Here is a 27,334-nt window from a genome sequence, read left to right as displayed (position 1 = left end):
TAATATTCGTTGCGGAACATATTGACTATATACATTTTGTTCGTCTTGTAATCAGCTTTCGAATGAGGTATAAGGTTTATCTATAATTAGGGTCTAAAGGGTCGCCACAGTCCATTCCATTATTCAAAATATCCATTTCATTATTCAAAATTGACTATTTCTTTATTTTCACGCGTAATCAGGCATTTAGGTCTTGTAATATTCGTTGCGGAACATATTGACTTTATACATTTTGTTCGTCTTGTAATCAGCTTTCGAATGAGGTATAAGGTTTATCTATAATTTGGGTCTAAAGGGTCGCCACAGTCCATTCCATTATTCAAAATATCCATTTCATTATTCAAAATTGACTATTTCTTAATTTTCACGCGTAATCAGGCATTTAGGTCTTCTAATATTCGTTGCGGAACATATTGACTATATACATTTTGTTCGTCTTGTAATCAGCTTTCGAATGAGGTATAAAGTTTATCTATAATTAGGGTCTAAAGGGTCGCCGCACTCCATTCCATTATTCAAAATATCCATTTCATTATTCAAAATTGGCTATTTCTTAATCTTCACGCGTATTTTGGCATTAAGGTCTTCTAATATTCGTTGCGGAACATATTGACTATATACATTTTGTTCGTCTTGTAATCACCTTTCGAATGAGGTATAAGGTTTATCTATAATTAGGGTCTAAAGGGTCGCCGCAGTCCATTGCACTATTCAAAATATCCATTTCATTATTCAAAATTGGCTATTTCTTAATTTTCACGCGTATTTCGGCATTTAGGTCTTCAAATATTCGTTGCGGAGCATGTTGACTATATACATTTTGTTCGTCTTGTAATCAGCTTTCAAATGAGGTATAAGGTTTATCTATAATAGGGGCTAAAGGGTCGCCACAGTCCATTCCATTATTCAAAATATCCATTTCATTATTCAAAATTGGCTGTTTCTTAATCTTCACGCGTATTTTGGCATTTAGGTCTTCTAATATTCGTTGCGGAACATATTGACTATATACATTTTGTTCGTCTTGGAATCAGCTTTCGAATGAGGTATAAGGTTTATCTATAATTAGGGGCTAAAGGGTCGCCACAGTCCATTCCATTATTCAAAATATCCATTTCATTATTCAAAATTGACTATTTCTTAATTTTCATGCGTAATTAGGCATTAAGGTCTTCTAATATTCGTTGCGGAACATATTGACTATATACATTTTGTTCGTCTTGTAATCAGCTTTCGAATGAGGTATAAGGTTTATCTATAATTAGGGGCTAAAGGGTCGCCACAGTCCATTCCATTATTCAAAATATCCATTTCATTATTCAAAATTGACTATTTCTTAATTTTCACGCGTAAAAATTTTAGGCATTAAGGTCTTCTAATATTCGTTGCGGAACATATTGACTATATACATTTTGTTCGTCTTGTAATCAGCTTTCGAATGAGGTATAAGGTTTATCTATAATTAGGGGCTAAAGGGTCGCCACAGTCCATTCCATTATTCAAAATATCCATTTCATTATTCAAAATTGACTATTTCTTAATTTTCACGCGTATTTTGGCATTAAGGTCTTGTAATATTCGTTGCGGAACATATTGACTATATACATTTTGTTCGTCTTGTAATCAGCTTTCGAATGAGGTATAAGGTTTATCTATAATAGGGGCTAAAGGGTCGCCACAGTCCATTCCATTATTCAAAATATCCATTTCATTATTCAAAATTGGCTGTTTCTTAATCTTCACGCATATTTTGGCATTTAGGTCTTCTAATATTCGTTGCGGAACATATTGACTATATACATTTTGTTCGTCTTGTAATCAGCTTTCGAATGAGTTAGAAGGTTTATCTATAATTAGGGTCTAAAGTGTCGCTGCACTCCATTCCATTATTCAAAATATCCATTTCATTATTCAAAATTGGCTATTTCTTAATTTTCACGTGTATTTTGGCATTTAGGTCTTCAAATATTCGTTGCGGAACATGTTGACTATATACATTTTGTTCGTCTTGTAATCAGCTTTCGAATGAGGTATAAGATTTATCTATAATTAGGGGCTAAAGGGTCGCCGCAGTCCATTCCATTATTCGAAATATTCATTTCATTATTCAAAATTGGCTATTTCTTAATTTTCATGCGTATTTCGGCATTTAGGTCTTCAAATATTCGTTGCGGAACATATTGACTAAATACATTTTGTTCGTCTTGTAATCAGCTTTCGAATGAGGTATAAGGTTTATCTATAATAGGGGCTAAAGGGTCGCCACAGTCCATTCCATTATTCAAAATATCCATTTCATTATTCAAAATTGGCTGTTTCTTAATCTTCACGCGTATTTTGGCATTTAGGTCTTCTAATATTCGTTGCGGAACATATTGACTATATACATTTTGTTCGTCTTGTAATCACCTTTCGAATGAGGTATAAGGTTTATCTATAATAGGGGCTAAAGGGTCGCCACAGTCCATTCCATTATTCAAAATATCCATTTCATTATTCAAAATTGGCTGTTTCTTAATTTTCATGCGTATTTCGGCATTTAGGTCTTCAAATATTCGTTGCGGAACATATTGACTATATACATTTTGTTCGTCTTGTAATCAGCTTTCGAATGAGGTATAAGGTTTATCTATAATTGGGGTCTAAAGTGTCGCTGCACTCCATTCCATTATTCAAAATATCCATTTCATTATTCAAAATTGGCTATTTCTTGATTTTCACGCGTATTTCGGCATTTAGGACTTCTAATATTCGTTGCGGAACCTTTAATAGCTGACTATGGGGTATGGGCTTTGCTCATTGTTGAAGGCTGTACGGTGAGCTATAGTTGTTAATGTCTGTGTCATTGTGGTCTTTCTGGATATTTGTCTCATTGGCAATCATACCACATCTTCTTTTTTAAATTTCCTCATTTTTATGCATTTTGTGGCATTTAGGTCCTCCGTAAACCCTCTTATGGTCATTTCGAATCAAAATATAGCTATTGTGTCACAGTCAATTTTTTTCTATATTTTTTTCACTATTCACCGCTTCAATTTGAATAATGAAACATAAACCATTTCATTATTCATTATTCATTTTTCAATAGTGAATAGTGAATAGTGAACTATTTCATTATTCATTATTGAATAATGAATAATGAACTATGAATAATGGACGTACTTCAGCGCGGTAACCAATATGTGCAGACGTCGTGTGACTAAAAATAAGTTACTTATCTTGAAATGTATGATCTAGCAGAGTTACACTGGAAATCGTGAAATAACTTTGATATGCTGATCGCATATATCGCATAATATTCTGAACAATACATGTCAAACTATACAGGTAAAGAACTAGCCAATGATAGCATGACATTCTGAACCGTACATGTCAAAACTATACAGGTAAAGAACTAGCCAATAAAAGCATGACATTCTGAACCATGCATGTCAAAACTATACAGGTAACGAACTAGCCAATGATATTATATCTGGTCAAATCTTTACCGGTAATGAACTGGCCAATGATAGTATATCATCATGAACAATACTGACCAAAGCTGACTAAAAATAAGTCACTTATCTTGAAATGTATGATCTAGCAGAGTTACACTGGAAATCGTGAAATAACTTTGATATGCTGATCGCATATATCGCATAACATTCTGAACAATACATGTCAAACTATACAGGTAAAGAACTAGCCAATGAAAAGCATGAAGTTCTGAACCATACATGTCAAAACTATACAGGTAAAGTACTAGCCAATAAAAGCATGACATTCAGGGCAGTACGCAAAAAGATATCGCCCGACATTCTGAACCACGCATGTCAAAACTAAAATGGTAGGGTTTGATGACTAGTGTATTTATAATTGGGTATAATAACATTTTCCAACTGAGGCTTCTACCGTTACGGACGCCATCACGAGTTGGTTACTGTTATTGAATATATACGGTTCACGTATTATACCGGATTTGTATGCATTGCACCAAATACTCTTGCTTTGGGTATCTAATAAAAAGACTTAACAAGAGAAACTTTACATTGATTAATGAGCCATGAAAATGAGGTCAAGGACAAATGATACAAGCCAAAAAGACGTCATGTATCCATACACCACATAAAGTTTACCAAAAGCTTATAGCATCTGAGAGATTGACCTAATAACATAACTTATACCTTGATCATTGATTCATGAAATGGGTTAGAGGTCAGGTGAATCCTGCATGACAGACTTGTAGAAAATGTAAGGAAAAATATAGCAAATATAGTTCTCCTCCTACTCTTAGAAAGTGAAAATTTCACATGACAGAAAAACTATACTTTATTTAAACAGCTCCTGAACCATTTTCATGTGGTCAAGGACAATGGCTATATACAGACGGAAACTTCGTAACATAAGGTATCTGCATAAAAGGTACGAAGCATCCAGATTTTATACATTCGTAAATATCAACCTTTGTACAAAGATTTATAGTGCCGCAATGTTTCACCAATGGAGGAAACTAGATGTGTCATTATTCGCGATGCATCCAAATTGCAGTATGGTTCAGCGACTACTTGGAAAACCGTTAGTATTTTTTGTAATGTTTATTTCTCTCATATTATGAGTAATAGGATAACTATATTTGGTATGTGCATACGTTGCAAAATCCTAATGCATTTCACTTGACCTCGACCTTTTTTCGTGGATCAGTGAACAATGTTAAGTTTTCGTCGTCAAGTCAATTTCTCAGATACTATAATCAATAGATCTTCCATATTTGGTGGATGGAATGATATTGTAAGGTTAACATGTCCAAGATGCAGGTGTCATCTCACCTTTGGCCTCCATTTTTCTTATACTGAATGCAATAGGTGACTGGTCAGTTATATTTGGTATATTAAAATATGTTTCGACTTTGAACTCATTTTCAATGTTCCTTGCTCAAAGACAATAATAAGATTTTGTCTTTTGAATCGTCTTTGTTCTTAAACTATAAGCAACTCTAACTTAGGTCCATTGTGTATGGTGTATGGAATGATAGTTATGAGGCCCCTCATGGGGGGGTCCTAGTAATCACATAATCACCATTTTTTTGCCAATATAATCACATAATCATTAAATATTTGCTTATCTTTAGTAATCAAATAATCATAAACTAAAAATACAGTCCTAGGTAATCAAATAATCATGAAATATTTGGCTTAATAATCAAATAATCATTAAAAAAACGGCCAAGTAATCACATAATCAAAAACCCCATGAGGGCCCTCAGTTATGTTTATGTGTCTGTCTTATTGGTATCATCTGACCTTGACCTCTTTTTAATTATGCATTGGTCAATGAAAAGTCTTCATGATAAAGTCTTTTGCTTCAATACTTCATTTGATTTGTCAGCTATATTTTATCTATGGGGTAATTGTTTAGTGTACATGTCTGTCTGACAGAGTTTATCTGACCTCGATCTCATATAAAATTATTCATAGTTTGTTGGTCATTATAAAGTTTTCATAGCTTGGTCTGTTTCTGGTATTCTATAAGCAATAGGTTGACTACATTCAATTTATGGAATGATTTTAAGATGAACATGTATTTCTTGCTTGGTTTATCTGACCGTGGATGAAATTTGAAAAAAATAAGCAGGACAGGAGTTTTGAGTAAAAAAAAAGGCAGGATGTGACATTTGCAAAAAAAAAAGTAAGGACGACAATTTAGGTAAAAAAAAGTCAGGATAAACTAAGAAAAAAAGAAGGCAGGACCGATTAGAGTGAAAAATAAAAAGGCAGGACAGAGATTACAGCTAAAAAAAAATGCAGGACAAAAATTTTCATTCTAGCCCCCCCCCCCCATAAAAATCAAATGGTAGCTCCCTTACTGTTCTGGTATTTTTTTTACTATCAATGTGCCACCCGCATTCAGAAAAAATAAAAAATGAAAATATCAGTATAAAAACGTTAAAAATTGAATAAGGATGTGAAGTCATATGTTATAGGACTACCTTGTTTATAAGTTGTTATGGCTTTAAACTAGCTTTCAGTAACTGTGAGTGTGAGTACTCTTGGATCTGTACTTTGTGTCTTTTGAGTTGTTGTTATGGTTTTTAAGTGCCTTGTATCGATTTCATGAGTTAAGTCCTTTCAACTTATTTGTATAGCTTGTGCATATGTTGTACTGTTAGTCTGTTACACTACTGTCCCAGGTTAAGGAGGTATGGCGCCAGCAAACATGTATAACACAGACACATTTTTCATGGGAGCATGTCCCAGGTCAGGATCCTGTAATTCAGTGGTTGTTGTTTGTTGCTGGTAATCATTAAAATTGAGAAAGGAAAATTTTATGGGGAATGTGTCAAAGCAACAACAACCCGACCATAGAGCAGACAACAGCCGAAGGCCACCGGCCACCAATGGGTCTTCAATATAGCGAGAAAATCCCGCACCCAGAGGCAGGTTTTGTTCTAAAATCAGGTTGTAAGTCATGTTGGTTTTATTTTGAATTATTTCAAATTTTTCATTTTGATGCCTTTTGTAGATAAAAATATGGAAATGGATTTTGCTCATTGTTGAAGGCCATACAGTGTCACATTCATGGCAATCATACCACATCTTCTTAATTTATAAAAATAACAAATGTTAATCACTAAAATCCTAATCCAAATCTGCATATCTTTGGACTATCACTGTCATATATATAAAATAAGAATATTATTATGATATAAAAACAGTTGTTGGCATGACACGGGTTATGTTCTTCTCATAAATGTTATGATGGTATGATACTAAACCCCTAACGGGAAGGATTGTGCCTGATGTTCATATGATGAAATCATATTCTTTCAGTCAGTTTAATTGAAGTCTGGAGCTGACCTTGACCTCTTTTTCATTGTGCATTGGTCACTTTTTCATATGATGAAATCATATTCTTTCAGTCAGTTTAATTGAAGTCTGGAGCTGGCATGTCAGTTAACTGTTTATAGTAGTCTGTTGTTATTTATGTATTATTGTCAAATTGTTTATTTTCTTTGGTTACATCTTCTGACATCAGACTCGGACTTCTCTTGAACTGAATTTTAATGTGCGTATTGTTATGCGTTTACTTTTCTACATTGGTTAGAGGTATAGGGGGAGGGTTGAGATCTCACAAACATGTTTAACCCCACCGCATTTTTGCGCCTGTCCCAAGTCAGGAGCCTTTGGCCTTTTGTTAGTCTTGTATTATTTTAATTTTAGTTACTTGTGTACAATTTGGAAATTAGTATGGCGTTCATTATCACTGGTATGTATATATTTGTTTAGGGGCCAGCTGAAGGACGCCTCCGGGTGCGGGAATTTCTCGCTAGATTGAAGACCTGTTGGTGACCTTCTGCTGTTGTTTTTTATTTGGTCGGGTTGTTGTCTCTTTGACAAATTCCCCATTTCCATTCTCAATTTTATCATACATATATATATATTTGTGGTGCTTAATAGTGGTGTAAAATACCAAAATAATAAAATAAATATATAAACATCAGCTTCACTTTAAACTTTATGTTGTTATGTATATCAGCACACTAACAAGCTATTGAATATTTTACTAGAAAAATCAAATTCTTTATATCCATTGTGGTTGGTCCTTTTTGAGAGAGAAAAAATCTGCACAATGTCCATGGAAAACTTGCATTTTAGTTGTGGTTGTCTTTGCAATTTCAGAAAAAAAAATTATTCTTTTTCATGAAGGCCAAAATATTAACAGGTGAGCTGATATATCAATTGGATAAGATTTTGATATATTTAACATTGTAAGAATATTTCTTAACAAATTTGGTCAAAATTGGAAAGTGCTGATATATACCTGTATTAAGAGAAGAAAACTTTTTCAGGAATTTTATAGCTGACTATGCAGTATGGGTTTTGCTCATTGTTGAAGGCTGTACGGTGACATATAGTTGTTAATTTCTGTGTCATTTGGTCTCTTGTGAAGAGTTGTCTCATTGGCAATCATACCACATCTTTTTTATATTCGAAATTTTATAAAGTTAAATAACTTTTTCAAAATTTGATAAGAAGAGCCAATACATGTACAAATGTATATGGCTTAAACATCAAAATATCTATAAATAGTTGTAAATTGGGTACATTTAAATTGATTTTATTCATCACAATGACAATGAGGCTTTGGTTGAATACATTTTGTGTACATGTACTCATAAATTTGATGTCTGACTACACATGGACTATGAACATTGTATACTTTAGTTAGATGTCTGACAGGCTCTGATCATCACAAGCTGAAGCAAAATAAAGACTGGTGCCATTGATTCTGAAGTTGATATTATCCTTGTCCGACTCAGTTTCTGACACAATAAAATTTTAAATACGAACAATAATGTCAAGTACAACATAGAAGACAAAAATCTTATAACTGCCGCACGCAGTTCTGTTTCTTTAACCATTCGTATAAACACTATGATACAGAAATAACAGTTAAGTCCATCTGCTATGTATAAAGGTGTGAACACTGACCACCAGGATAAATTTATCACACTCTCATACTTCAACACGGCCATCACAGAAAACACAAGCAAGGTCACAAGATGTGTCCATATTTCAAACGCAGTCATTCCAAGCCACTGAACAATCTCATTCAATGTAAACAGCATGGTGTGATGATTTTAATGTCCACACTGTTTCACTCCAAAGTAATCATAATATTTCGATTATATACAATTATCTTTTCCTCATGGAACGTACTGTGGCATTTACCATTTTATGTTTCTGAACTTTCTCTGTAAAAATCTGTTATATATCACTACTTTCCTGAAAAAGAGACAAAAGTTATATGTTTTCCATTACAAAACCAAGTTTTATTTTCATTTACATGTATTACATTCCTCATACATGTATTAGTATAAAAAAAAGAGTGGTATGATTACCAATAAAACAACTTTCTACAAGACACCAAACACTTTTTTGCCAAACGAAGTAATAGTTCGAAATTATATTTTATATTTATAATATTGATAATAATTCATCAGTAAAGGTATATTTAAACAACAAAACAATGTATAACCAGGTGCTCCGCAGGGCGCAGCTTTAAACGACAGCAGAGGTCGAACCCTGAACAGTTCGGGCAAGTATGGACAAAACATTCAAGCGTGATACAGCTCTGAATTTGGATTGTGATCAAATTTTTGACATTACATGTTTTTTTTTTACACAAAACAAATGTCAAGATTTTACAAATCAATTAAAGATTTCTTCTTCAAACTTATTTAAATCTAAAATTAAATAGTTGACACAGCATAGGTTTCTGACACAGAATGAATGTGGACTAATGAACTTAAAAATTTTTTTTGCCTTTGAGCAATTCACTATGCTGTTGAATATTAATCCTCTAAAAAAATGTTTGAAGAAATTTTCTTTTTATTTATGAAATCTGAAATGAGAAAAATTTAACCCCCCCATTTTTTTTTCACATCCCTGTTTCCCTTTTTCCAAAACTGATATCAATTCAAATTTCTAATGGAGTTTGCAACAATAACTACTCTTTTAAATACATCATAAAATATTAAAATGTAAAATAAAGTGCTTGTTATCACTGAATGGTAAAGATTGGTTGGTAGTAAAAGTGAATATACATTGCTTATTGTATAAAACAATAAAAAAAACTTCATCAGCAACATTTAATATTGGCAAATTTCCAATGAAGTTATTTACATAAAGTTATTGGCAAATAAAAATAGAAAATGACATCATAGTCATGTCTGGCAAATGTCCAACATAGATTATCTAAAAACATTTTAGATAAGATGAGGAAAAAAAGCTTCATCAGCAACATTTTATATTGGCAAATTTCCAATGAAGTTATTTACATAAAGTTATTGGCAAATAAAAATAGAAAATGACATCATAGTCATGTCTGGCAAATTTCCAACATATATTATCAACTACTATTCTATACAAAGAAAGATAACTCCAATTGAAAATTAATTGCTATTGCACAATATTGTGCAATTAGATATTTCTTGCTATTGTGCAACACTGTGCAATTGAAAATTTCTTGCTATTGCACAATACTTGATATGGAATCCTGATTTGGACCAACTTGAAAACTGGGCCCATAATCAAAAATCAAAGTACATGTTTAGATAAAGCATATCAAATAAGCCCAAGAATTTAATTTTTGTTAAAATCAAACTTAGTTTAATTTTGGACCCATTGGACCTTAATGTAGACCAATTTGAAAACTGGACCAAAAATTAAGAATCTACATACACAGTTAGATTTGGCATATCAAAGAACCCATTTATTCAATTTTTTTTTTTTTTAACTTTTTATTTTTTTATTTCCAACAATTACAACATATACATGACATACATACAATATAATACATATAAGATAAATACAATGTCATTTTTATAAATAAATCTTAATTGGAAATATTTTACAATTTCTATTGAAAAGATAAAGAAATAAAAAATTAAAAAATTAAAAAAAAATAAATAAATAAATAACGAAGGAAAACAAAACACAAAAAACAAAACACAAAAGGATTATCCAGTTACATCCCTATCTATATTTTAAATATCAAATAATTATGTTGAACAAAAATTGAAAATTTACGAGACATATTTCTTTCGTAACAGCCATCAACACTGATCAAGTACATAACACGACAATAATATTTTCTTTAAAAAAGATTATAATTAAGTAGTCATAATTTATTGTAACAACAACAAAAAAGACATTAGCTGGAATTCAATAACAGTTTTTCAAAAGCATTCCATACATTGTCAAATTCAGTTATCTTTTTATTTTTTACAGCTATCATACTCTCTAATTTATACATATCTTTCAGTTTTATTATAATTGCTTGCAATGAGAGATTCTTTTTAAAGCATCTAGAATTATACACATATTGTTTAATATAAAGAAAAATCATGTTATATGGGTTGTTGGGAAATATCTTGGATAAGTCTCCAAAAAGAAAGTTTAATTTATTTATTGGGAGACTTATTCCACCGGAAAGGAACCAGTTATCAACATCCTGTAGAAAATCTTGTACAGTATTGCAATTCCAAAATAGGTGTTCTATAGACTCATTATCTGATTTACAAAATGTACATAAAGGATCATCAGTCAATTTTATTTTAACTAAATACTGATTTGTGGCAATAATGCAATGGTTAATCCTATATTGCAACCACTGTAATTTACTATTTTTAGTAACAGCAAAAGGCAGTCTGAAAATCTTTTTCCAGTTCAGATTCTGTTCACCTAAAATTTTAACCCATTTAAGCTGTCCAGTAGGAATAACATTATTTCTTGTCAGTACAGAATACATATCTTTTGATCCTTTACAATGTTTTAAAAATATTTGTAGACATGATGGTAGGTATAAAAGGACAAACTAATTTGTAAGATCCTGTAGGGAAAGATTTTGATGCCTCTTTCACTGCCGAAATAACACTGTAAAATTTAAGAAAATCTGTGTTAATGTTATATTTTTGCTTAAATTGGTCAAATGAAATATACGATCCATTTTCGTCAACTATATCATTTACAAATCTAATACCACTATTGAACCATTCTTGATAAATTACTGATTTATGACCAATCTTAATATTATTATTCAGCCATAGTGGATTTGATAAAAATGAATCATAAGTAAAATTTCTTTCTTTTTGAATAATCATTTCCCAGGATCTTAGTACATCTTTCCAAAAATGATTGTTAACTGTCATATACAGTTGTCTAATATAATCAACACCACAACTAAACAACTTTCTTTTATCTATATTTGACATGAAAATATTTTGCCATTTACTATCTCTCTGCAAAAGCCTCCTAATCCATGTTGATTTAAGTGCTGTAATGAACATATTCAAATCAAGCATTTTCAAACCTCCCTCCAAATAATCTTTGATTAGAATATCCTTCTTAACTCTATGTATAGGTGAGTTCCTTTTATTCAATTTTTGATGAAATCAAACAAAGTTTAATTTTGGACCCCCATTTGGACCAACTTGAAAACTAGGCCAATAATTAAAAATCTAAGTACATTTTTAAATTCAGCATATCAAAGAACCCCAAAGATTCAATTTTTGTTAAAATCAAACTACATGTAAGTTTAATTTTGGACCCTTTGGACCTTAATGTAGACCAATTTGAAAACGGGACCAAAAATTAAGAATATACATACATAGTTAGATTCGGCATATCAAAGAACCCCAATTATTCAATTTTTGATGAAATCACACAAAGTTCAATTTTGTACCCTTTGGGCCCCTTATTCCTAAACTGTTGGGACCAAAACTCCCCAAATGAAACCCAACCTTCCTTTTATGGTCATAAACCTTGTGTTTAAATTTCATAGATTTCTATTGACTTATACTAAAGTTATGGTGCAAAAACCAAAAATAATGCTTATTTTGGCCCCTAATTCATAAACTGTTGTGACCTCAACTCCAAAAATTAATCCCAACCTTCCTTTTGTGATCATAAACCTTGTGTCAAAATTTCATAGATTTCTATTCACTTAAACTAAAGTTATAGTGCGAAAAACCAAGAAAATGCTTATTTGGGCCCTTTTTGGCCCCTAATTCCTAAAATATTGGGACAAAAACTCCCAAAATCAATCCCAACCTTCCTTTTGTGGTCATAAACCTTGTGTTAAAATTTCATTGATTTCTATTCTCTTTTACTAAAGTTAGAGTGCGAAAACTAAAAGTATTCGGACGACGACGACGACGCCAACGTGATAGCAATATACGACCAAAAAATTAAAATATTTGCGGTCGTATAAAAATTATAAGCTCTGACAAGATAGAATTATCAGTAGACCCAGTCAAATCATCTGGCGGAAAAGATGGGAGGAAATAGCAAAGGACAATCAAAAATGTACTTGAATAAAACAGACAACACTGGTACGATGGCCAAAAGAAAACAACAGGCTATATAACACGGATATTGTTAGGAAATGGGAGTGATTCTGTCTTTTACAGGACATTAAATCCAGTAAAGATAGAGCACTTACATAACTTTCATATACAAATTTCAACAATTTTTACCCTTTTATAAATACTTGTAAAATACAATGTATACATGTACCGGTACCATGGGTACGTTGATAGTGGGTGTTCCAATGGATAGAAACAAATGCCTGTGTTTGAAGCGGAGCAATGAAAAAACTTGTTGGGTACCTTCTCGTAAATAAACATTGATAGTTGGTCTTCCAATGGATAGAAACAAGTGCCTGTGTTTGAAGCGGAGCGATGAAATAACTTGTTGGGTACCTTTTGCTTCTTGTAAATAAACATTGATAGTGGGTCTTCCAATGGATAGAAAGAAGTGCTTGTGTTTGAAGCGGAGTGGTGAAAAAGTAGTTGTGTACCTTCTCGTAAATATACATTGAAAATGGGTGACTGTGGATCTTCCCGTGGATAGAAACAAGTGCCTGTTAGAAATAAACTAACTAAAGCAGGATTAAAAACTTATTTAACATAAACCCTTTATAAACTAGTGTGAACGTAAAAGGGGTGAACAAGTTGGGAGCAACATGATTTTGGGTGAACTGACCCCGATAATTCTGTTAGGCATGCTCTGGTGTCTTCTTCGCTTTCCGAAAACGGGAGTAGACTCCTAGGTACTCCCGGAACTTGTGTGCTATGTACATATGGACTTAATTTAAAATTAATATGACAAAGAAAAATAGTTAACAATAACATATATACATTATGTACAGTGGCTTCGTAGTTTAATAAGTTGTTGTGGGTCCTTCAAATGTTAGAGTGGATATGCCACTTTTGAAGGATTCCAGGGTGTCAGAGTCAATAGCCAGGTGTGAATTAAAAACACAGGTAAAGAGATAAGCGATCATTAGCCAATACTTCCCCGAGGCATTAATATAGTTATTAGGAGGGCCCTCAGGATTATAACACTATACTGGAGTGGCAGTTTAATTACAGAAAAGGGATAACAAAACAAAAACAAGTTCAAAATGGCTATTTAGAAACTCGATCTCAACGAAATGATCGAATTTATTAAAAAATAAAATTTGTCCTAAATCCCAATTCCACGTTTAGGACATACACTTACAGTTTAGAACAAGACTGGCAAATATGACCGTTTCCGGACCCTTGTGTCAGACATACATGTACCTATTGTTTAGGGTAGTGAATTCCAGTCAGAAATAGTACATGTACGAGGATAAAATGAAAATTTATAGAAATCTTTATTTGTTGATATTTGCCTAAATTTATGTTTCCCCTAGTACATTTATCAGATATTGTTAATTTGTCCTTAGGAACTTCAACTATCCCCAAATTTATTTTATAAAGCATAGTTAATCTAGCTTTTTTTTTCTTATTTCTAAACTTTTCCATTCTAAAGATTTAATTAAGTTGGAAACTGCTCCAGGTGATCAGTCTTTATAATCTTTAAAGACAAACCTGGCTGCCCTACGCTGTACCTGCTCAACCTGAGTGATGTGTTGCTTTTTGTACAGATCCCAGACAGAGGAAAAGTATTAGACGATTGGACAGACAAGTGATTTGTGCGTAAGGTTTTTAACCTTACGTGTGCAGTTTTTCAAGTTCCTACAAGTACGAAGAAAACCTAAGGTTTTATTTGCCTTACAGGTCATGCAGGTAATATTGTTTAAGTACATTTGTACATGTAAGTTCCCCAATCAAGATCATGGCTTATAGTTAAGCCTAAATATTTACTGTCTGTTACTGCTTCTAAAACATGATTGTGCAATAAATAATCAAAATCTTATTGAAGTAATTTAGTCGGAGATTACTCTGACGTTCAACAGCTGTTTTGCCAGACAAGCTGGGGCTGTGGGACTTCCAATGGATAGAAACAAGTGCCTGTGTTTGAAGTCAATGAAAAAACTTCTTCTTCTTCTGATATACAGTTACAGCTTCATTAATCAAGTTAATATTGAAGATTAAGAACTGTTGCATGCGTGGAGTATATGATTAAAAATATGAACAAAAATTTATCTTTAATTCGGTACCTTCTTGTAAATAGACATTTTCCCACAGCCCCAGCTTGTCTGGCAAAACAGTCGTTGGATGTCAGAGTAATCTTGGACTAGAAGTAATACACCTTATCGCTATTTGTCCGCCATTACTGGGTATCACATAGGTTCCCGTAAAATTTTGACGTCATAAAACAAAATATCTGACGCCACAATGGAAAAGTGATTGTTGTTGACGTCAAAAGTTCAAGCGGCCGGGTCAGCCGGGATTAGCGATAAGGTGTTTGTGCATAAGAATAATTATTAACAACAAACTTTAATTATGACATAAAACGATTACGTGTGGCACATTATTTTAAAGAGAATTTGTTTTACTTCAAATTATGGCAGACAAACTTGAATAATGTATTGATGATTTAGTTTTTGACTGAAAATATTTTAGAAAACCCATTTTTTATCTTTGAGGTCTCCAAATAGCGCATGTAGCCAAGGATTTGTTTACTAACAAATCCTTGATGTAGCATACTGTACCTGTATCATCAAATGGTTTGGTAATATTTAAGTTTAATCTCATCGAAATGTTCTGGTTTTGCTAAAATTTTATAAACAAACTGTATGGAGTATCTCGACATTTCCTGATCGTCGTACGAAAGTAACAATCTGTATAAAGAAATAATGTCGTTTCTTCAAACGCTTTGCCGAGAGCGAATTTTGTTCTGGTTCCCAGCTGTAAATGAGTAAACGACGTCAGTATGTAGTGAAACGTAAACATTATAATAAACCAGTAAGTCAAAATTTGGAAAATGTGAAAATTGAAGAAAATTGTGAAGTGAATAGTTGATTTTGAATCCGAATACACGTTAGTCCATTTGTTATGTTGGGTCTTGGCAACTCCCCTCTTACATGGAGTTTGTTTTCTTTTGATTTGAAGAAAAGGATATGTCAATAATTTTTATGAAGCAGCAAAAAATAACAAAAATATTAAATATATATAACACCAATACACCTTATCGCTATTTGTACGCCATTGCTGGAAATCACACAGGTTCCCGTAAAATTTTGACGTCATAAAACAAAATATCTGACGCCACAATGTAAAAGTGATTGTTGTTGACGTCAAAAGTTCAAGCGGGATTAGCGATAAGGTGTATACACATCGCTATTTGTCTGCCAATACTGGACATCGTACAAGTTCCCATAAAATTTTAACATCATAATACTTAATATATTACGCCACAATGGATGAATGGAAAAAGGGATTGTTGTATGAGGTCAATACACCTTATCGCTATTTGTTTGCCATTACTGGATAATGGACGTATTTACACTTGTATGCAAATTTGTCCGCCATTACATATAATCACACAGGTTCCCGTAAATTTTGACATCATAATTCAAAACATTTGACGTCACAACTAAAAAGCGATTGTTGCTTGACGTCAACAGGTTATTCGGAGGTGATATAAGGTCATTCGTAGGCAAAATACAGCTAAATACCAAAAGTGTAAATACGTTTATATGAGGCAGGCATTACCTGTGAATGGGGACGAAGTCTGTATTATTTTTTTAAAAATATAAACATGTTGATAAAAGAAACGGAAATACGGTGATGTTATTTAAGTTATGACGTCATATTCAATGTAAACAAAGAAACACTGTTATCCAGGTAACGTTTTTTTTCATATCAAACAATTATCAAAAATGATAGGGTGTTGAGTTCATTCCTATATTTGTTGATATGTTGATAAATATACATTTTATTCAAAGTCTCATGCAAACAAGACTGGAAACAGAAGAAGACCGGAAACGGAAGTAGATCTGAAAAAAAAGTTAACGATTTTGAGTTCATTAGTAGAATGAAAAATTTGGGAAATTTTCCCGATTTTTTTTTTTTTTTTTTTTTTTTTTTTATTGATTTTTCTACTGTAATTGGGGACTTCGTCCCCATATCACACATGTTCCTGTAAAATTTTGACGTCATAAAACAAAATATCTGACGCCACAATGGAAAAGTGATTGTTCAATGTTGTATGCGTCAGAAGTTCAAGCAGCCGGGTCAGCCTTGATTAGCGATAAGGTGTATAGTTCAAGCGGGACAGATTCTTGGGTCAGCCTGGAATAGGGACAAAGTGTATAGGCAAATACACCTTATCGCTATTTGAAAATCTTTTCAGTTGACCTGGGAATCTGCCTCGCTTGAACTATTGAGGTCATACAACAATCACTTTTCCATTCAGCATTTTGGCGTCAGATATTTTATTATGATGTCAAAATTTTACGTGAACCTTTGTGATGTCCAGTACTGGCAGACAAATAACAATAAGGTGTATACATTTTTGTCTATCATTTCATATGGGATACAATGCACAACACCTAGATTGAAAAATAGAAAGCTAACCAAATTTTTGCTCCAACCTCGCCTTATAGGGATCTCTGTAAAAATCAATAATGGATCAATGAAAGATACCTCCATTCAGGAGGGTTGTAATGAGGGTACTAACATTATGAATATCGGTAAAAAATCTTGCCAAATGACGTTTACAGTAATTTTTTATACATGACCATTAAAAAGTTGACTGATTTTGACGAATCACCTTAATTCTCTTACAAAAAATAATAGTTACAATAATTATTTGAGGCCTCCTAAAATGACAGTTTGACATCTGGCGATAAAGAGCATACTGTAACTTCCTTCATAGATTGTTAAAAGAAACTTGGACAAACTAATCTTCCACTGCAAGAAATATCATCTGATGAAAAAAGTTTGGTAAAAAAATTCAGTAATTTACTGATAAATGGACTTGCATGTTATGTGAACAAACTGATACATATGTTGCTATGTTAATTTTAAAAAAATATTGATTTTTGTACTACAAAAAAAAAAAAATAATAAGACTAGGTAGTGATTTTTTTTACTTTTTTTTTTTTTTAGTAAAAAGAAATGGAGATTGACAGAAAATTATTGATTTTGTATGGAAGTCAAACAGGAACAGCTCAAGATGTCGCTGATAAAGTTTACAGAGAGGCTAAAAGAAGACACTTTTCAGCAAGAGTTACTGCCCTTGACAGTTATGATATTGTAAGAGACTTTTTTTTTAGGATAAAAAACTACACATATCAAGTATTTATATAATATTCATATGATAAAAGAATAGAAGCATATTCCAATGCATGAAGTAACTATTTTAACGTTGAGATGCACTGCTTATTTACAAATAAAGACTGTTTGGATTCTTATATGTATATAAGTTATAACGTGTGAGGGCTGTATAGCAAGTCAAGGTCGATGAAAACTCCAACCATCATCATCTGGTAAAACAAACAAAGTCACTTAACTTATGCTTTTTATCCTGACAATTTTAATATACAAATTTATGTAGGTTTCCACCTTCTAGATGTACTGTTAAGTCACTTACATGTGCATGCAGCCATGTTTTAATTGCCAATAGCGCTGAAAGTGGCTTCAAACACCAATAATCAAACACACAATAAAGAATAACATTTGGTGTGTATTTCACTGGGCTACAGTGACTCATACTAGTACTTTTGTTTGAAAGTTTAAACAGTAAATTCACATGTTGAAATTTTATAGTTAAATGTTTTTTGTAATCTAGTCAGTCTTAATCAATTGAACTTTAAATCTGTACTGTATGTTTTAGCCATTTCAATAAGTTTTTTGTTTCAGTCTAATCTAATCCAGGAGAAGTTAGTAATATTTGTATGTTCTACAAGTGGTCAAGGTGACCCACCAGACAATATGAAGGTATTTACAATCTGTAGTCACATTTATATCATAATACTAAGAGTTAGATGAATGAATAGAAGATATATGCAGCTATACTAATAAAAGAATAATTTCATATTCAAAATAAAATAAAAGAATTAGTTGTCATATTTTATGATTTCATGATTGATTTATTTCCATTAATGTTACATGCAGAATGAATTTTAATACATGAACCAATATAATGTCAGTGTTTAAAAATGTTTAAGTTCATGTCCGTTATAAAGGGTCATAGCATCACCTTAGCAATGACCATACATGTATAACTCTAGAAATATTATTGTTCCCTGTGAAAGTGTTGCAATTTTTTTATGAACTTATATTATAAACTTTATTTAGCAATGTCTTGGACAAGTTCTAAAATTAGTGACGATCAATTATTTTTAAAAGAGTAATGACCCTTGGAAACATTAATTATATTGAAAATTGAACCATTAGCACTCTCAAAGGTACTTGCCAGAATTTATTCAAACTTATATCATAGGTTTATATCAGCAAAGTCTTTGGCACTTTCAAAATTAATTCTGATCCAATATTTTAAACAAGTTATGTCCCTTTGAAAAAAGGTTGTAACAGAAATCCCATTCCATTTGCTCTGAAACCCTAATTTCTCTTAGATATTTATAAATTGTTTTAAAGAACAAAAAAAAATGTTTTAATTAGTTATAACCTTTGTATCTTAGATAGATAAAATACAAATGTATGTGCAAAGCAAGGTAGATTGGAACTCTTGTTTTTTTTCTTTCTAAACTACTATTATTTTTCTGAGGTAATTCATTTCATGTGGCCATTCAACAGACACAATTTCAATGAGAAATGTATTGCTGTAACAATATTATATAGGTTTTGAACTGTAAATAGACATTAATTAATAACTAGTTTAATGTAATCAGCTATAAATAGACTTTAGGTAATTGATTTGTTATTTTCTCTGAAGCTGTTTTGGAGGTTCATACTGAGGAAGAATTTACCAGTCAACTCACTGAGTCAGTTGTCATATGCTATGTTAGGACTTGGTGATTCTGCTTACCAAAAGTAAGTAGTACACATGTAACAAACATCTAGTATCGATAAAACAATTGTTCTGATTTTTTTTCTCTTTTGATAAAGGAAAATTTCCTGTACTCACTTTTCATGTAAACTGAAGATTATTAGCACTTGTCTATTTATCTGTACAAATAAATGCAAAACTGTTTAATAAAATGAATTTAGATTTTAAATAGACATGATAGATATATGACGATAGATAATGGTTATTTTACCACTGCAATCCCTTTCCATGTGATTAACCAATAGTTGTGTCACAATAACCTAAAAAATACAATCAAAAGACTTTGAATTTATTTGGAGTCAAGACTCTTCTCAATGAGAATTCAAGAGTATAAAGATTCTACAGCAATTTGTTTTCTTCGCATTGATCATTCATATGCAATGCCATGTATGTTTAACATATGCAATGCCATGTATGTTTAACATATGCAATGCCATGTATGTTTAACATATGCAATGCAATGTTTGTTTAATATATTCAATGCCATGTTTGTTTAACATATGCAATGCCATGTATGTTTAACATATGCAATGCCATGTTTGTTAAACATATGCAATGCCATGTTTGTTTAACATATGCAATGCCATGTATGTTTAACATATGCAATGCCATGTATGTTTAACATATGCAATGCCATGTATGTTTAACATATGCAATGCCATGTATGTTTGACATATGCAATGCCATATAAAAAGGTAGATGTGGTATGATTGCCAATGAGACAACTGTCCACAAGAGACCAAAATGACACAGACATTAACAACTATAGGTCACTGTACGGCCTTCAACAATGACCTAAGCCCATACCGCATAGTCAGCTATTAAAAACCCCAATTTGACAATATAAAACAATTCAAATGAGAAAAACAAATATGTAACACATTAACAAACGACAACCACTGAATTACAGGCTCCTGACTTGGGACAGGCTCATACATAAATAATGTGGCAGGGTTAAACATGTTATCGGTATCCCAACCCTCCCTCTAACTTGGGACAGTGGTATAATATGTAATGCCATGTATGTTTAACATATGCAATGCCATGTATGTTTAATAATTCAATGCCATGTATGTTTAACATATGCAATGCCATGTATGTTTAACATATGCGATGCCATGTATGTTTAATAATTCAATGCCATGTATGTTTAACATATGCAATGCCATGTATGTTTAACATATGCAATGCCATGTATGTTTAATAATTCAATGCCATGTATGTTTAACATATGCAATGCCATGTATGTTTAACATATGCAATGCCATGTATGTTTAATAATTCAATGCCATGTATGTTTAACATATGCAATGCCATGTATGTTTAACATATGCAATGCCATGTATGTTTAACATATGCAATGCCATGTATCTTAATCATATGCAATGCCATGTATGTTTAATAATTCAATGCCATGTATGTTTAACATATGCAATGCCATGTATGTTTAACATATGCAATGCCATGTATGTTTAACATATGCAATGCCATGTATGTTTAACATATGCAATGCCATGTATGTTTAACAAATTGACCACTATGCTTTTATTTGATGGACAATCATTATGATGTTCTTCAGTTATATGTCTAGCATATATCTTGTTATCTTCGAAATTTGTATCCAGTCTATATGAAAGGTGATATGGGAGTATAAATAAAAAATGATAGAATTTGTTCATTCTTTGCCAAATATATATGTTGAAAAGTATAATTAAATATCATTGACAACTTTTAATTTGTAGTTTTAAGTAGTTGAATTGTAGAATACAGATGTCTGAGTTAATACCTAGCTTTATATTTCAGATTTAACTTTGTAGCCAAGAAGTTATATAAAAGATTACAACAGTTAGGGGCTGATAATTTGTTACCTGTGGCTTTAGCAGACGATCAACATGATTTAGGGTATGTTTAACACACTATGTTGTTTATTATTACAACAGTTTTTTTAACACATGATAAATTTTTAAAGGAAACATACAAAGAAATTAAAGCTAGTCATTATTTAAGAATTGAAAAATAATTTTAATTTAAAACCTCTTTGGTTATAAATCTAAAAAAACTATTTAGCCTGTGATGTGGGTTAATTATAGTTTTCTAGTTCATGGAGATTGGTTCCTACTAAATGAGCATGGGGCCTCAGTGGTTGAATTGTATGAGTAGTCAACTGCTGTATATCTAGCCTGTCAAGACTGAGGTTGTGAAATCAAACCCATCATATGGGAGTGCATTCAACTTTAATCAGATTGACCAGGATTATAATTTGTCCTACTGAAGGTCAGTGGTCCTCTCCAGGCACTTGGACTTCCTCCACTTTTAAAAACTGACTGCCATGAAAAAGCCAATAGTGCTCACCAATTAATCAATCAATACTAAACATGCACTTGAAATAATCAATTTATGTAAATGTTTGGAGATTGTTTAAATACTGTGTAATTGTCTATTATAATGTAATACCTGTTTATATTAATTTGAAAATACTGGGAGTGTATATTTTATATTCAAACAAATTACCTGTTGATAAATTTCAGACCTGATGCAGTTATTTACCCTTGGTTGGACTCTTTGTGGAAGAAGGTTCTGAATATCTATCCACTGCCTCCAGGAAGGGAGATAATTAGTAGTAGTATCAGGTAAGCAATAATATCTTTTATATTGCACTCGTCCTATTTGAGCAGTCAAAATGTATTGACTGTATATTTGATGTTTCTATGTCAGATACAGTCACTGACACGATATAACTTTTAATTTCCTTATGCCGGTACTACCTTTTACTGAATGACTTCAACCTTTCTTGATTCCAATGTAAACAAATGTGTTTTGTTTCAAAATAGTAATTAGTAATAATATTTTTTGTTTAAAACCTATAAATCATTATGTTTTATGCTTATTGATGATATTTGAGTCATACTCAAACAAATTTGTTCACCATCGTATTGGTTGCAACATGTTCAGCAGCTCACATTTTTATTGCGTCATAATATTACTCTGTCAGATATGAGGCCTTTTTGAAGGGTAAACATTAAGGTAAAATTTTGATGTTTTTTGTTGACTTACTGGTTCATGTATTTGTGCACTTGGACAAGTACTTATAGGTCATGCTTCCAAGATATTCTGTGATAATAAATTATTGATTATGATTTTGCTTACAAAAAAGCAAAACATCTCTTATTTAACATGTTTATTTGTTGAAGAAACTATCCATCAGTAGATTTGAATTAATTTTGCTAAATAACTTTAAAGCAGTTTTAAATATCTAAATATAATATGTTGTAGTAATCTGTAGTAGTTGATAATAAACAACTCAGCCTCAGAAACTTCCTGTGAATATCATTAACCCTTTACAAAGATATGTATTTCCTTGTACTGAGGATTCATTATTATTCATTGATACCAATTTTTATACGATCGCATAATTTGAAATTTTTTGGTCGTATATTGGTATCACGTTGGCGTCATCGTCGTCCAAAGATAATATATTTTATTGTATATAAATATATTATTTTGTAGACCTCCATCAAGGTATACAGCAACTTTTCTAGATAATACAGCACCACATCCAGATTTAGATAATTACAGAATTGGTAACCACAGCAACACAGCTCCTGGCCAATCAAATCCTTTCTATGCCAAGATGACCTCAAATGAAAGAGTTACATCCCAAGATCACTTTCAAGATGTTAGATTAATAAGATTTGACATCAGTAATTCAAATATAAGGTAATTTATTGAACATAGTTACATAGTATGTAATTTGAGAGTGTAACTTTTTTTTTCTTTTTCTTTACTTTTGAATAGTTATTTAGTGTGAGCCTGTCAAGAAATTCAATGATGAATTCTAAAAGTTTATTATTTTTGCACATTTCAAGAAATTACCTTTTTTGGTTCAGAATCAAAGTAGGAAGTGATAATTTTTGGTAAATCAACATTTACAAATTTACAATCATATTTATCAACCAAAAAATGAAAAAATGTATTTTTCATGTTTATTAAATGTTTTTTTTTTTCTCAGTTATTCGCCAGGAGATGTAGTTGTGATTATGCCACAGAATTCTCTAGAAACTGTTACAGAATTTATAAATCATATGAAGTTAAAAGATGACAACTTTTTCCATATACAGCAGCAAGATCTAGGTAAACTGTAAACATTATATTATTTGATTTGGATTACACATGCTATACCTTGGATATTTGAATATTTTCCCAATATTCAAATCATTTTGAAAAAATCTCACATGTCAGTTATATCTCTTACAGTCTGTCTATTTTAGATTTTAAATTCAAAAGATTTTCAAAGATATCTGATGAAATGAAATTTGTTTGGATTAATCAGCTTAAGATTTGTTTGTAACTTCAAACTTATCTGAATTATTGCACTCCCTTTTTAGCTCACCTGGCTTGAAGGGCCAAGTGAGCTTTTCTCATCACTTTGTGTCCGTCGTCCATCGTCCGTCGTCGTTAACTTTTACAAAAATCTTCTCCTCTGACACTGCTGGGCCAAATTTATCCAAACTTGGCCACAATCAACATTGGTGTATCTAGTTAAAAAAATTTGTCCGGTGACCTGGCCAACCAACCAAGATGACCGCCATGGCTCAAAATAGAACATAGGGGTAAAATGCAGTTTTTGGCATATATCTCAAAATCAAAGCATTTAGAGCAAATCTGACAGGGTAAAATTATTAATCAGGTCAAGATTTATCTGCCCTGAAATTTTCAGATGAATCCGACAACCCGTTGTTAGGTTGCTGCCCCTGAATTGGTAATTTTAAGGAAATTTTTCTGTTTTTGGTTATTATCTTGAATATTATTATAGATAGAGATAAACTGTTGACAGCAATAATGTTCAGCAAAATAAGATTAACAAAAGGGTCAACATGACCAAAATGGTCAGTTGACACCTTAAGGAGTAATTGCCCTTTATAGTCAATTTTTAACCATTTTTCGTAAATCTTAGTAATCTTTTACAAAAATCTTCTCCTCTGAAACTACTGGGCCAAATTAAACCACACTTGGCCACATTCATCATTGGGGTATCTTGTTTAAAAAATGTGTCTGGTGACCAGGCCAACCAACCAAGATGGCCACCATGGTTAAAAATAGAACATAGGAGTGAAATGTAGTTTTGGCTTATATCGCAAAAAACAAAGCCTTTAGAGCAAATCTGATGTCGAGTAAAATTGTTTTATTAGGCCACTTTTTTTTTATTAGTTGGTTTACGGGATTCTTCTTAAAAAAGGAAGGGTAGGAGGTCGAAAAAAAATAAAAATAAAATAATGAAAAATATATAGGGTAGGAGGTCGAAAAAAAATTAAAAATAAAAATTGGAATTAATACTGTTTTTTTTTTTACCAAAAATGGAGAGAAACAAACAATGACATTACTCTATATAATAGTATAATACTAACCATGTATGCAGATCGTTTCATAATTTGGAATTAATTCTTGCTGTTAAAGTGTTTTAATTTAAATTAAATGTGTTACAAGGAGTCCAAAGTCAATGTAGATTGATGAAAGCAGATATATATGTCACTGATGAAAGGGAAGTGTCTTTTCCAATTGCATTTCTCTTTGTTCTGTGTATTTATTTATCAAATTTAGATCAGGGAGTGACAAAATTCCTCATAACACAATACAATCTTATTGACTATTGAGGAAATACCATATGCGCTCTGCATGTCATGTGCCTTCATATGTGGTACATGAAAGCATGTCCTTTTTAGGCTTTTTATGCTATTTTACACTGCTAAGTATTATCTTATATCTCGAAGTGTCCTGTGATTGTCCCTTTTTATAAATGTCGAAGTGATTTTAATTGTCAGGCATTCTATGACAGTAATATATGTTCTGATTTTGTGTTGGGATCTTGTTCACCATATCCCATCTCTGTTCCATTAAATCTTAATGGGTACCATGGGATGGTATTTAGGTATTTATATAATAAGGCCAATTAATCAGACACCTATACCTGGCAGCAAGTTAAAAGATCCTTCCCTTTAGTGACGTCTGGCAAGGCTATTTAAAAACAAATCTGGGATGCCAGGAAGCCTTGCCAAACGTCATTATTATTTGGACTAGTACCTCATATGTGTAATGGAACTAAAACAGCCCCTTTCGACGGGTTTCAGACTTTATGATCAACACTTGAACCTAAGTTGACCTGCCGTCAACCTCACTGACTGTCTGAAACAGGGGTTCAAATTAGCAGTGGTCCGACCTTTTAAACCAAAATTCCCAAACGATCTAAAATTTTCATTTTTATTATTCATGACTGCGATGTTCATTTTGTTCAACCGCTAGATTTAGACCGAAAATCTCCAACAATTAATGTGTAAATCTAAGTAAGTCTTGTAAAATCGTATCTGGTCCTCCATTTTCAACTGGTTCCTTTTCACCACATTAGATCATGATGAAATGTTGACTGAACAGGGAACCGCCTTTCAACTGGTTCCTTTTCACCACATTAGTTTATGATGAAACTTTGACTGAACAGGGAACCGCACGGGATTTTCGAATCCACTCCGAGGGTATTCCGACTGGAAAACGAAAGACCGATCGTTTTTATTATGTTTTTATTTTTATTTGTACTTCTTCAAACAGAAAAGGGTCGGCGGAATTAAAAAAAATCTTCAAAATTGTTTTTATTTTTATTTTAAAATTGTGAAAAACAGGGTCGGTGGATCCGTAAACCAACAAATAAAAAAAAAGTGGCCTTAGCCTAGGTCAAGATCTATCTGCCCTGAAATTTTCAGATGAATCGGACAATCGTTATTAGGTTGCTGCCCCTGAATTGGTAATTTTAAGGAAATTTTGTCTTTTTGGTTATTTTCTTGAATATTATTATAGAAAGAGATAAACTGTAAACAGCAATTATGTACAGCAAAGTAAGACCTAAAAATAAATCAACATGACCAAAATGATCAATTGACCCCCTAAGGAGTTATTGCCCTTTATAGTCAATTTTTAACAATTTTCAAAAAATTTGTAAATTTTTACTAACTTTTTCCACTGTAACTACTGGGCCAAGTTCATCGTAGAGCGAGCTAATTTAAAGCAGCAAAAATGTTCAGTAAAGTAAGATCCATCACGAAACACAATTTGTCATAAATCCATCTGTGTCCTTTGTTTAATATTCACATAGACCAAGGTGAGCAACACCGGGTCTTTGGAGCCTCTAGTTAAATAATGGAAGAAACATCTAGAAAATATCAATGTAGTTTGAATATTTAAGTTGATCAGGAGTTGTCTCCCATAGGCCTAGGTCTTTAAATTTATTACTGTGCTTGTAGCTAATTATTCAATGGGTTAAGGGTATCACAATAGCAATGGCTTAAACAGTTTACCAAATTGCAGCTTGGATTCTTTTTCCACAAACTGATCAACTGGTAAACTATTCTAACAATTTGCTTCAGTAAAAGGTTGTTAGTATGAAATGTATTTTTAAGGAGTACAACACTGTTTTGACAGACTATTAAACTTAAAGGTGAAGACATTTTAACTATTACCCAGGTGAATCGATTTAACTTAATTTACTCTTGTATTAAGCAACAAAAAAACAGGAAATTTAACAT

General features: G+C 32.1%; 1 protein-coding gene and 1 long non-coding RNA gene across 2 annotated transcripts in view; one reads left to right on the top strand and one right to left on the bottom strand.

Moving 5' to 3' along the window:
- Window positions 1–8,019: 8,019 nt before the first annotated feature.
- LOC143063271 (uncharacterized) lies at window positions 8,020–15,625 on the bottom strand. The gene is made up of 2 exons (XR_012974984.1): window positions 15,463–15,625; window positions 8,020–8,762 (listed from the first exon to the last, which is right to left on the bottom strand). It is a non-coding gene; the product is annotated as an uncharacterized LOC143063271 (long non-coding RNA).
- A 48-nt stretch (window positions 15,626–15,673) lies between these two features.
- Window positions 15,674–27,334, top strand: part of LOC143063269 (NADPH-dependent diflavin oxidoreductase 1-like) — a 47,228-nt gene continuing 35,567 nt past the window's right edge. The window contains exons 1-8 of the mRNA XM_076235313.1: window positions 15,674–15,790; window positions 17,864–18,010; window positions 18,617–18,694; window positions 19,653–19,750; window positions 21,570–21,668; window positions 22,295–22,396; window positions 23,274–23,483; window positions 23,776–23,897. Of these exons, the coding sequence (XP_076091428.1) occupies window positions 17,873–18,010; window positions 18,617–18,694; window positions 19,653–19,750; window positions 21,570–21,668; window positions 22,295–22,396; window positions 23,274–23,483; window positions 23,776–23,897 (847 nt within the window). The 5' untranslated portion in view covers window positions 15,674–15,790; window positions 17,864–17,872. The remainder of the gene's footprint in view (window positions 15,791–17,863; window positions 18,011–18,616; window positions 18,695–19,652; window positions 19,751–21,569; window positions 21,669–22,294; window positions 22,397–23,273; window positions 23,484–23,775; window positions 23,898–27,334) is intronic.

The sequence above is a fragment of the Mytilus galloprovincialis genome, chromosome 2 (genome assembly GCF_965363235.1).
Source record: "Mytilus galloprovincialis chromosome 2, xbMytGall1.hap1.1, whole genome shotgun sequence".
In the NCBI taxonomy this organism is placed as follows: domain Eukaryota; kingdom Metazoa; phylum Mollusca; class Bivalvia; order Mytilida; family Mytilidae; genus Mytilus; species Mytilus galloprovincialis.
The sequence above is the reverse complement of the archived record's forward strand: the minus strand, read 5'-3'. Positions and strand labels throughout refer to the sequence as shown.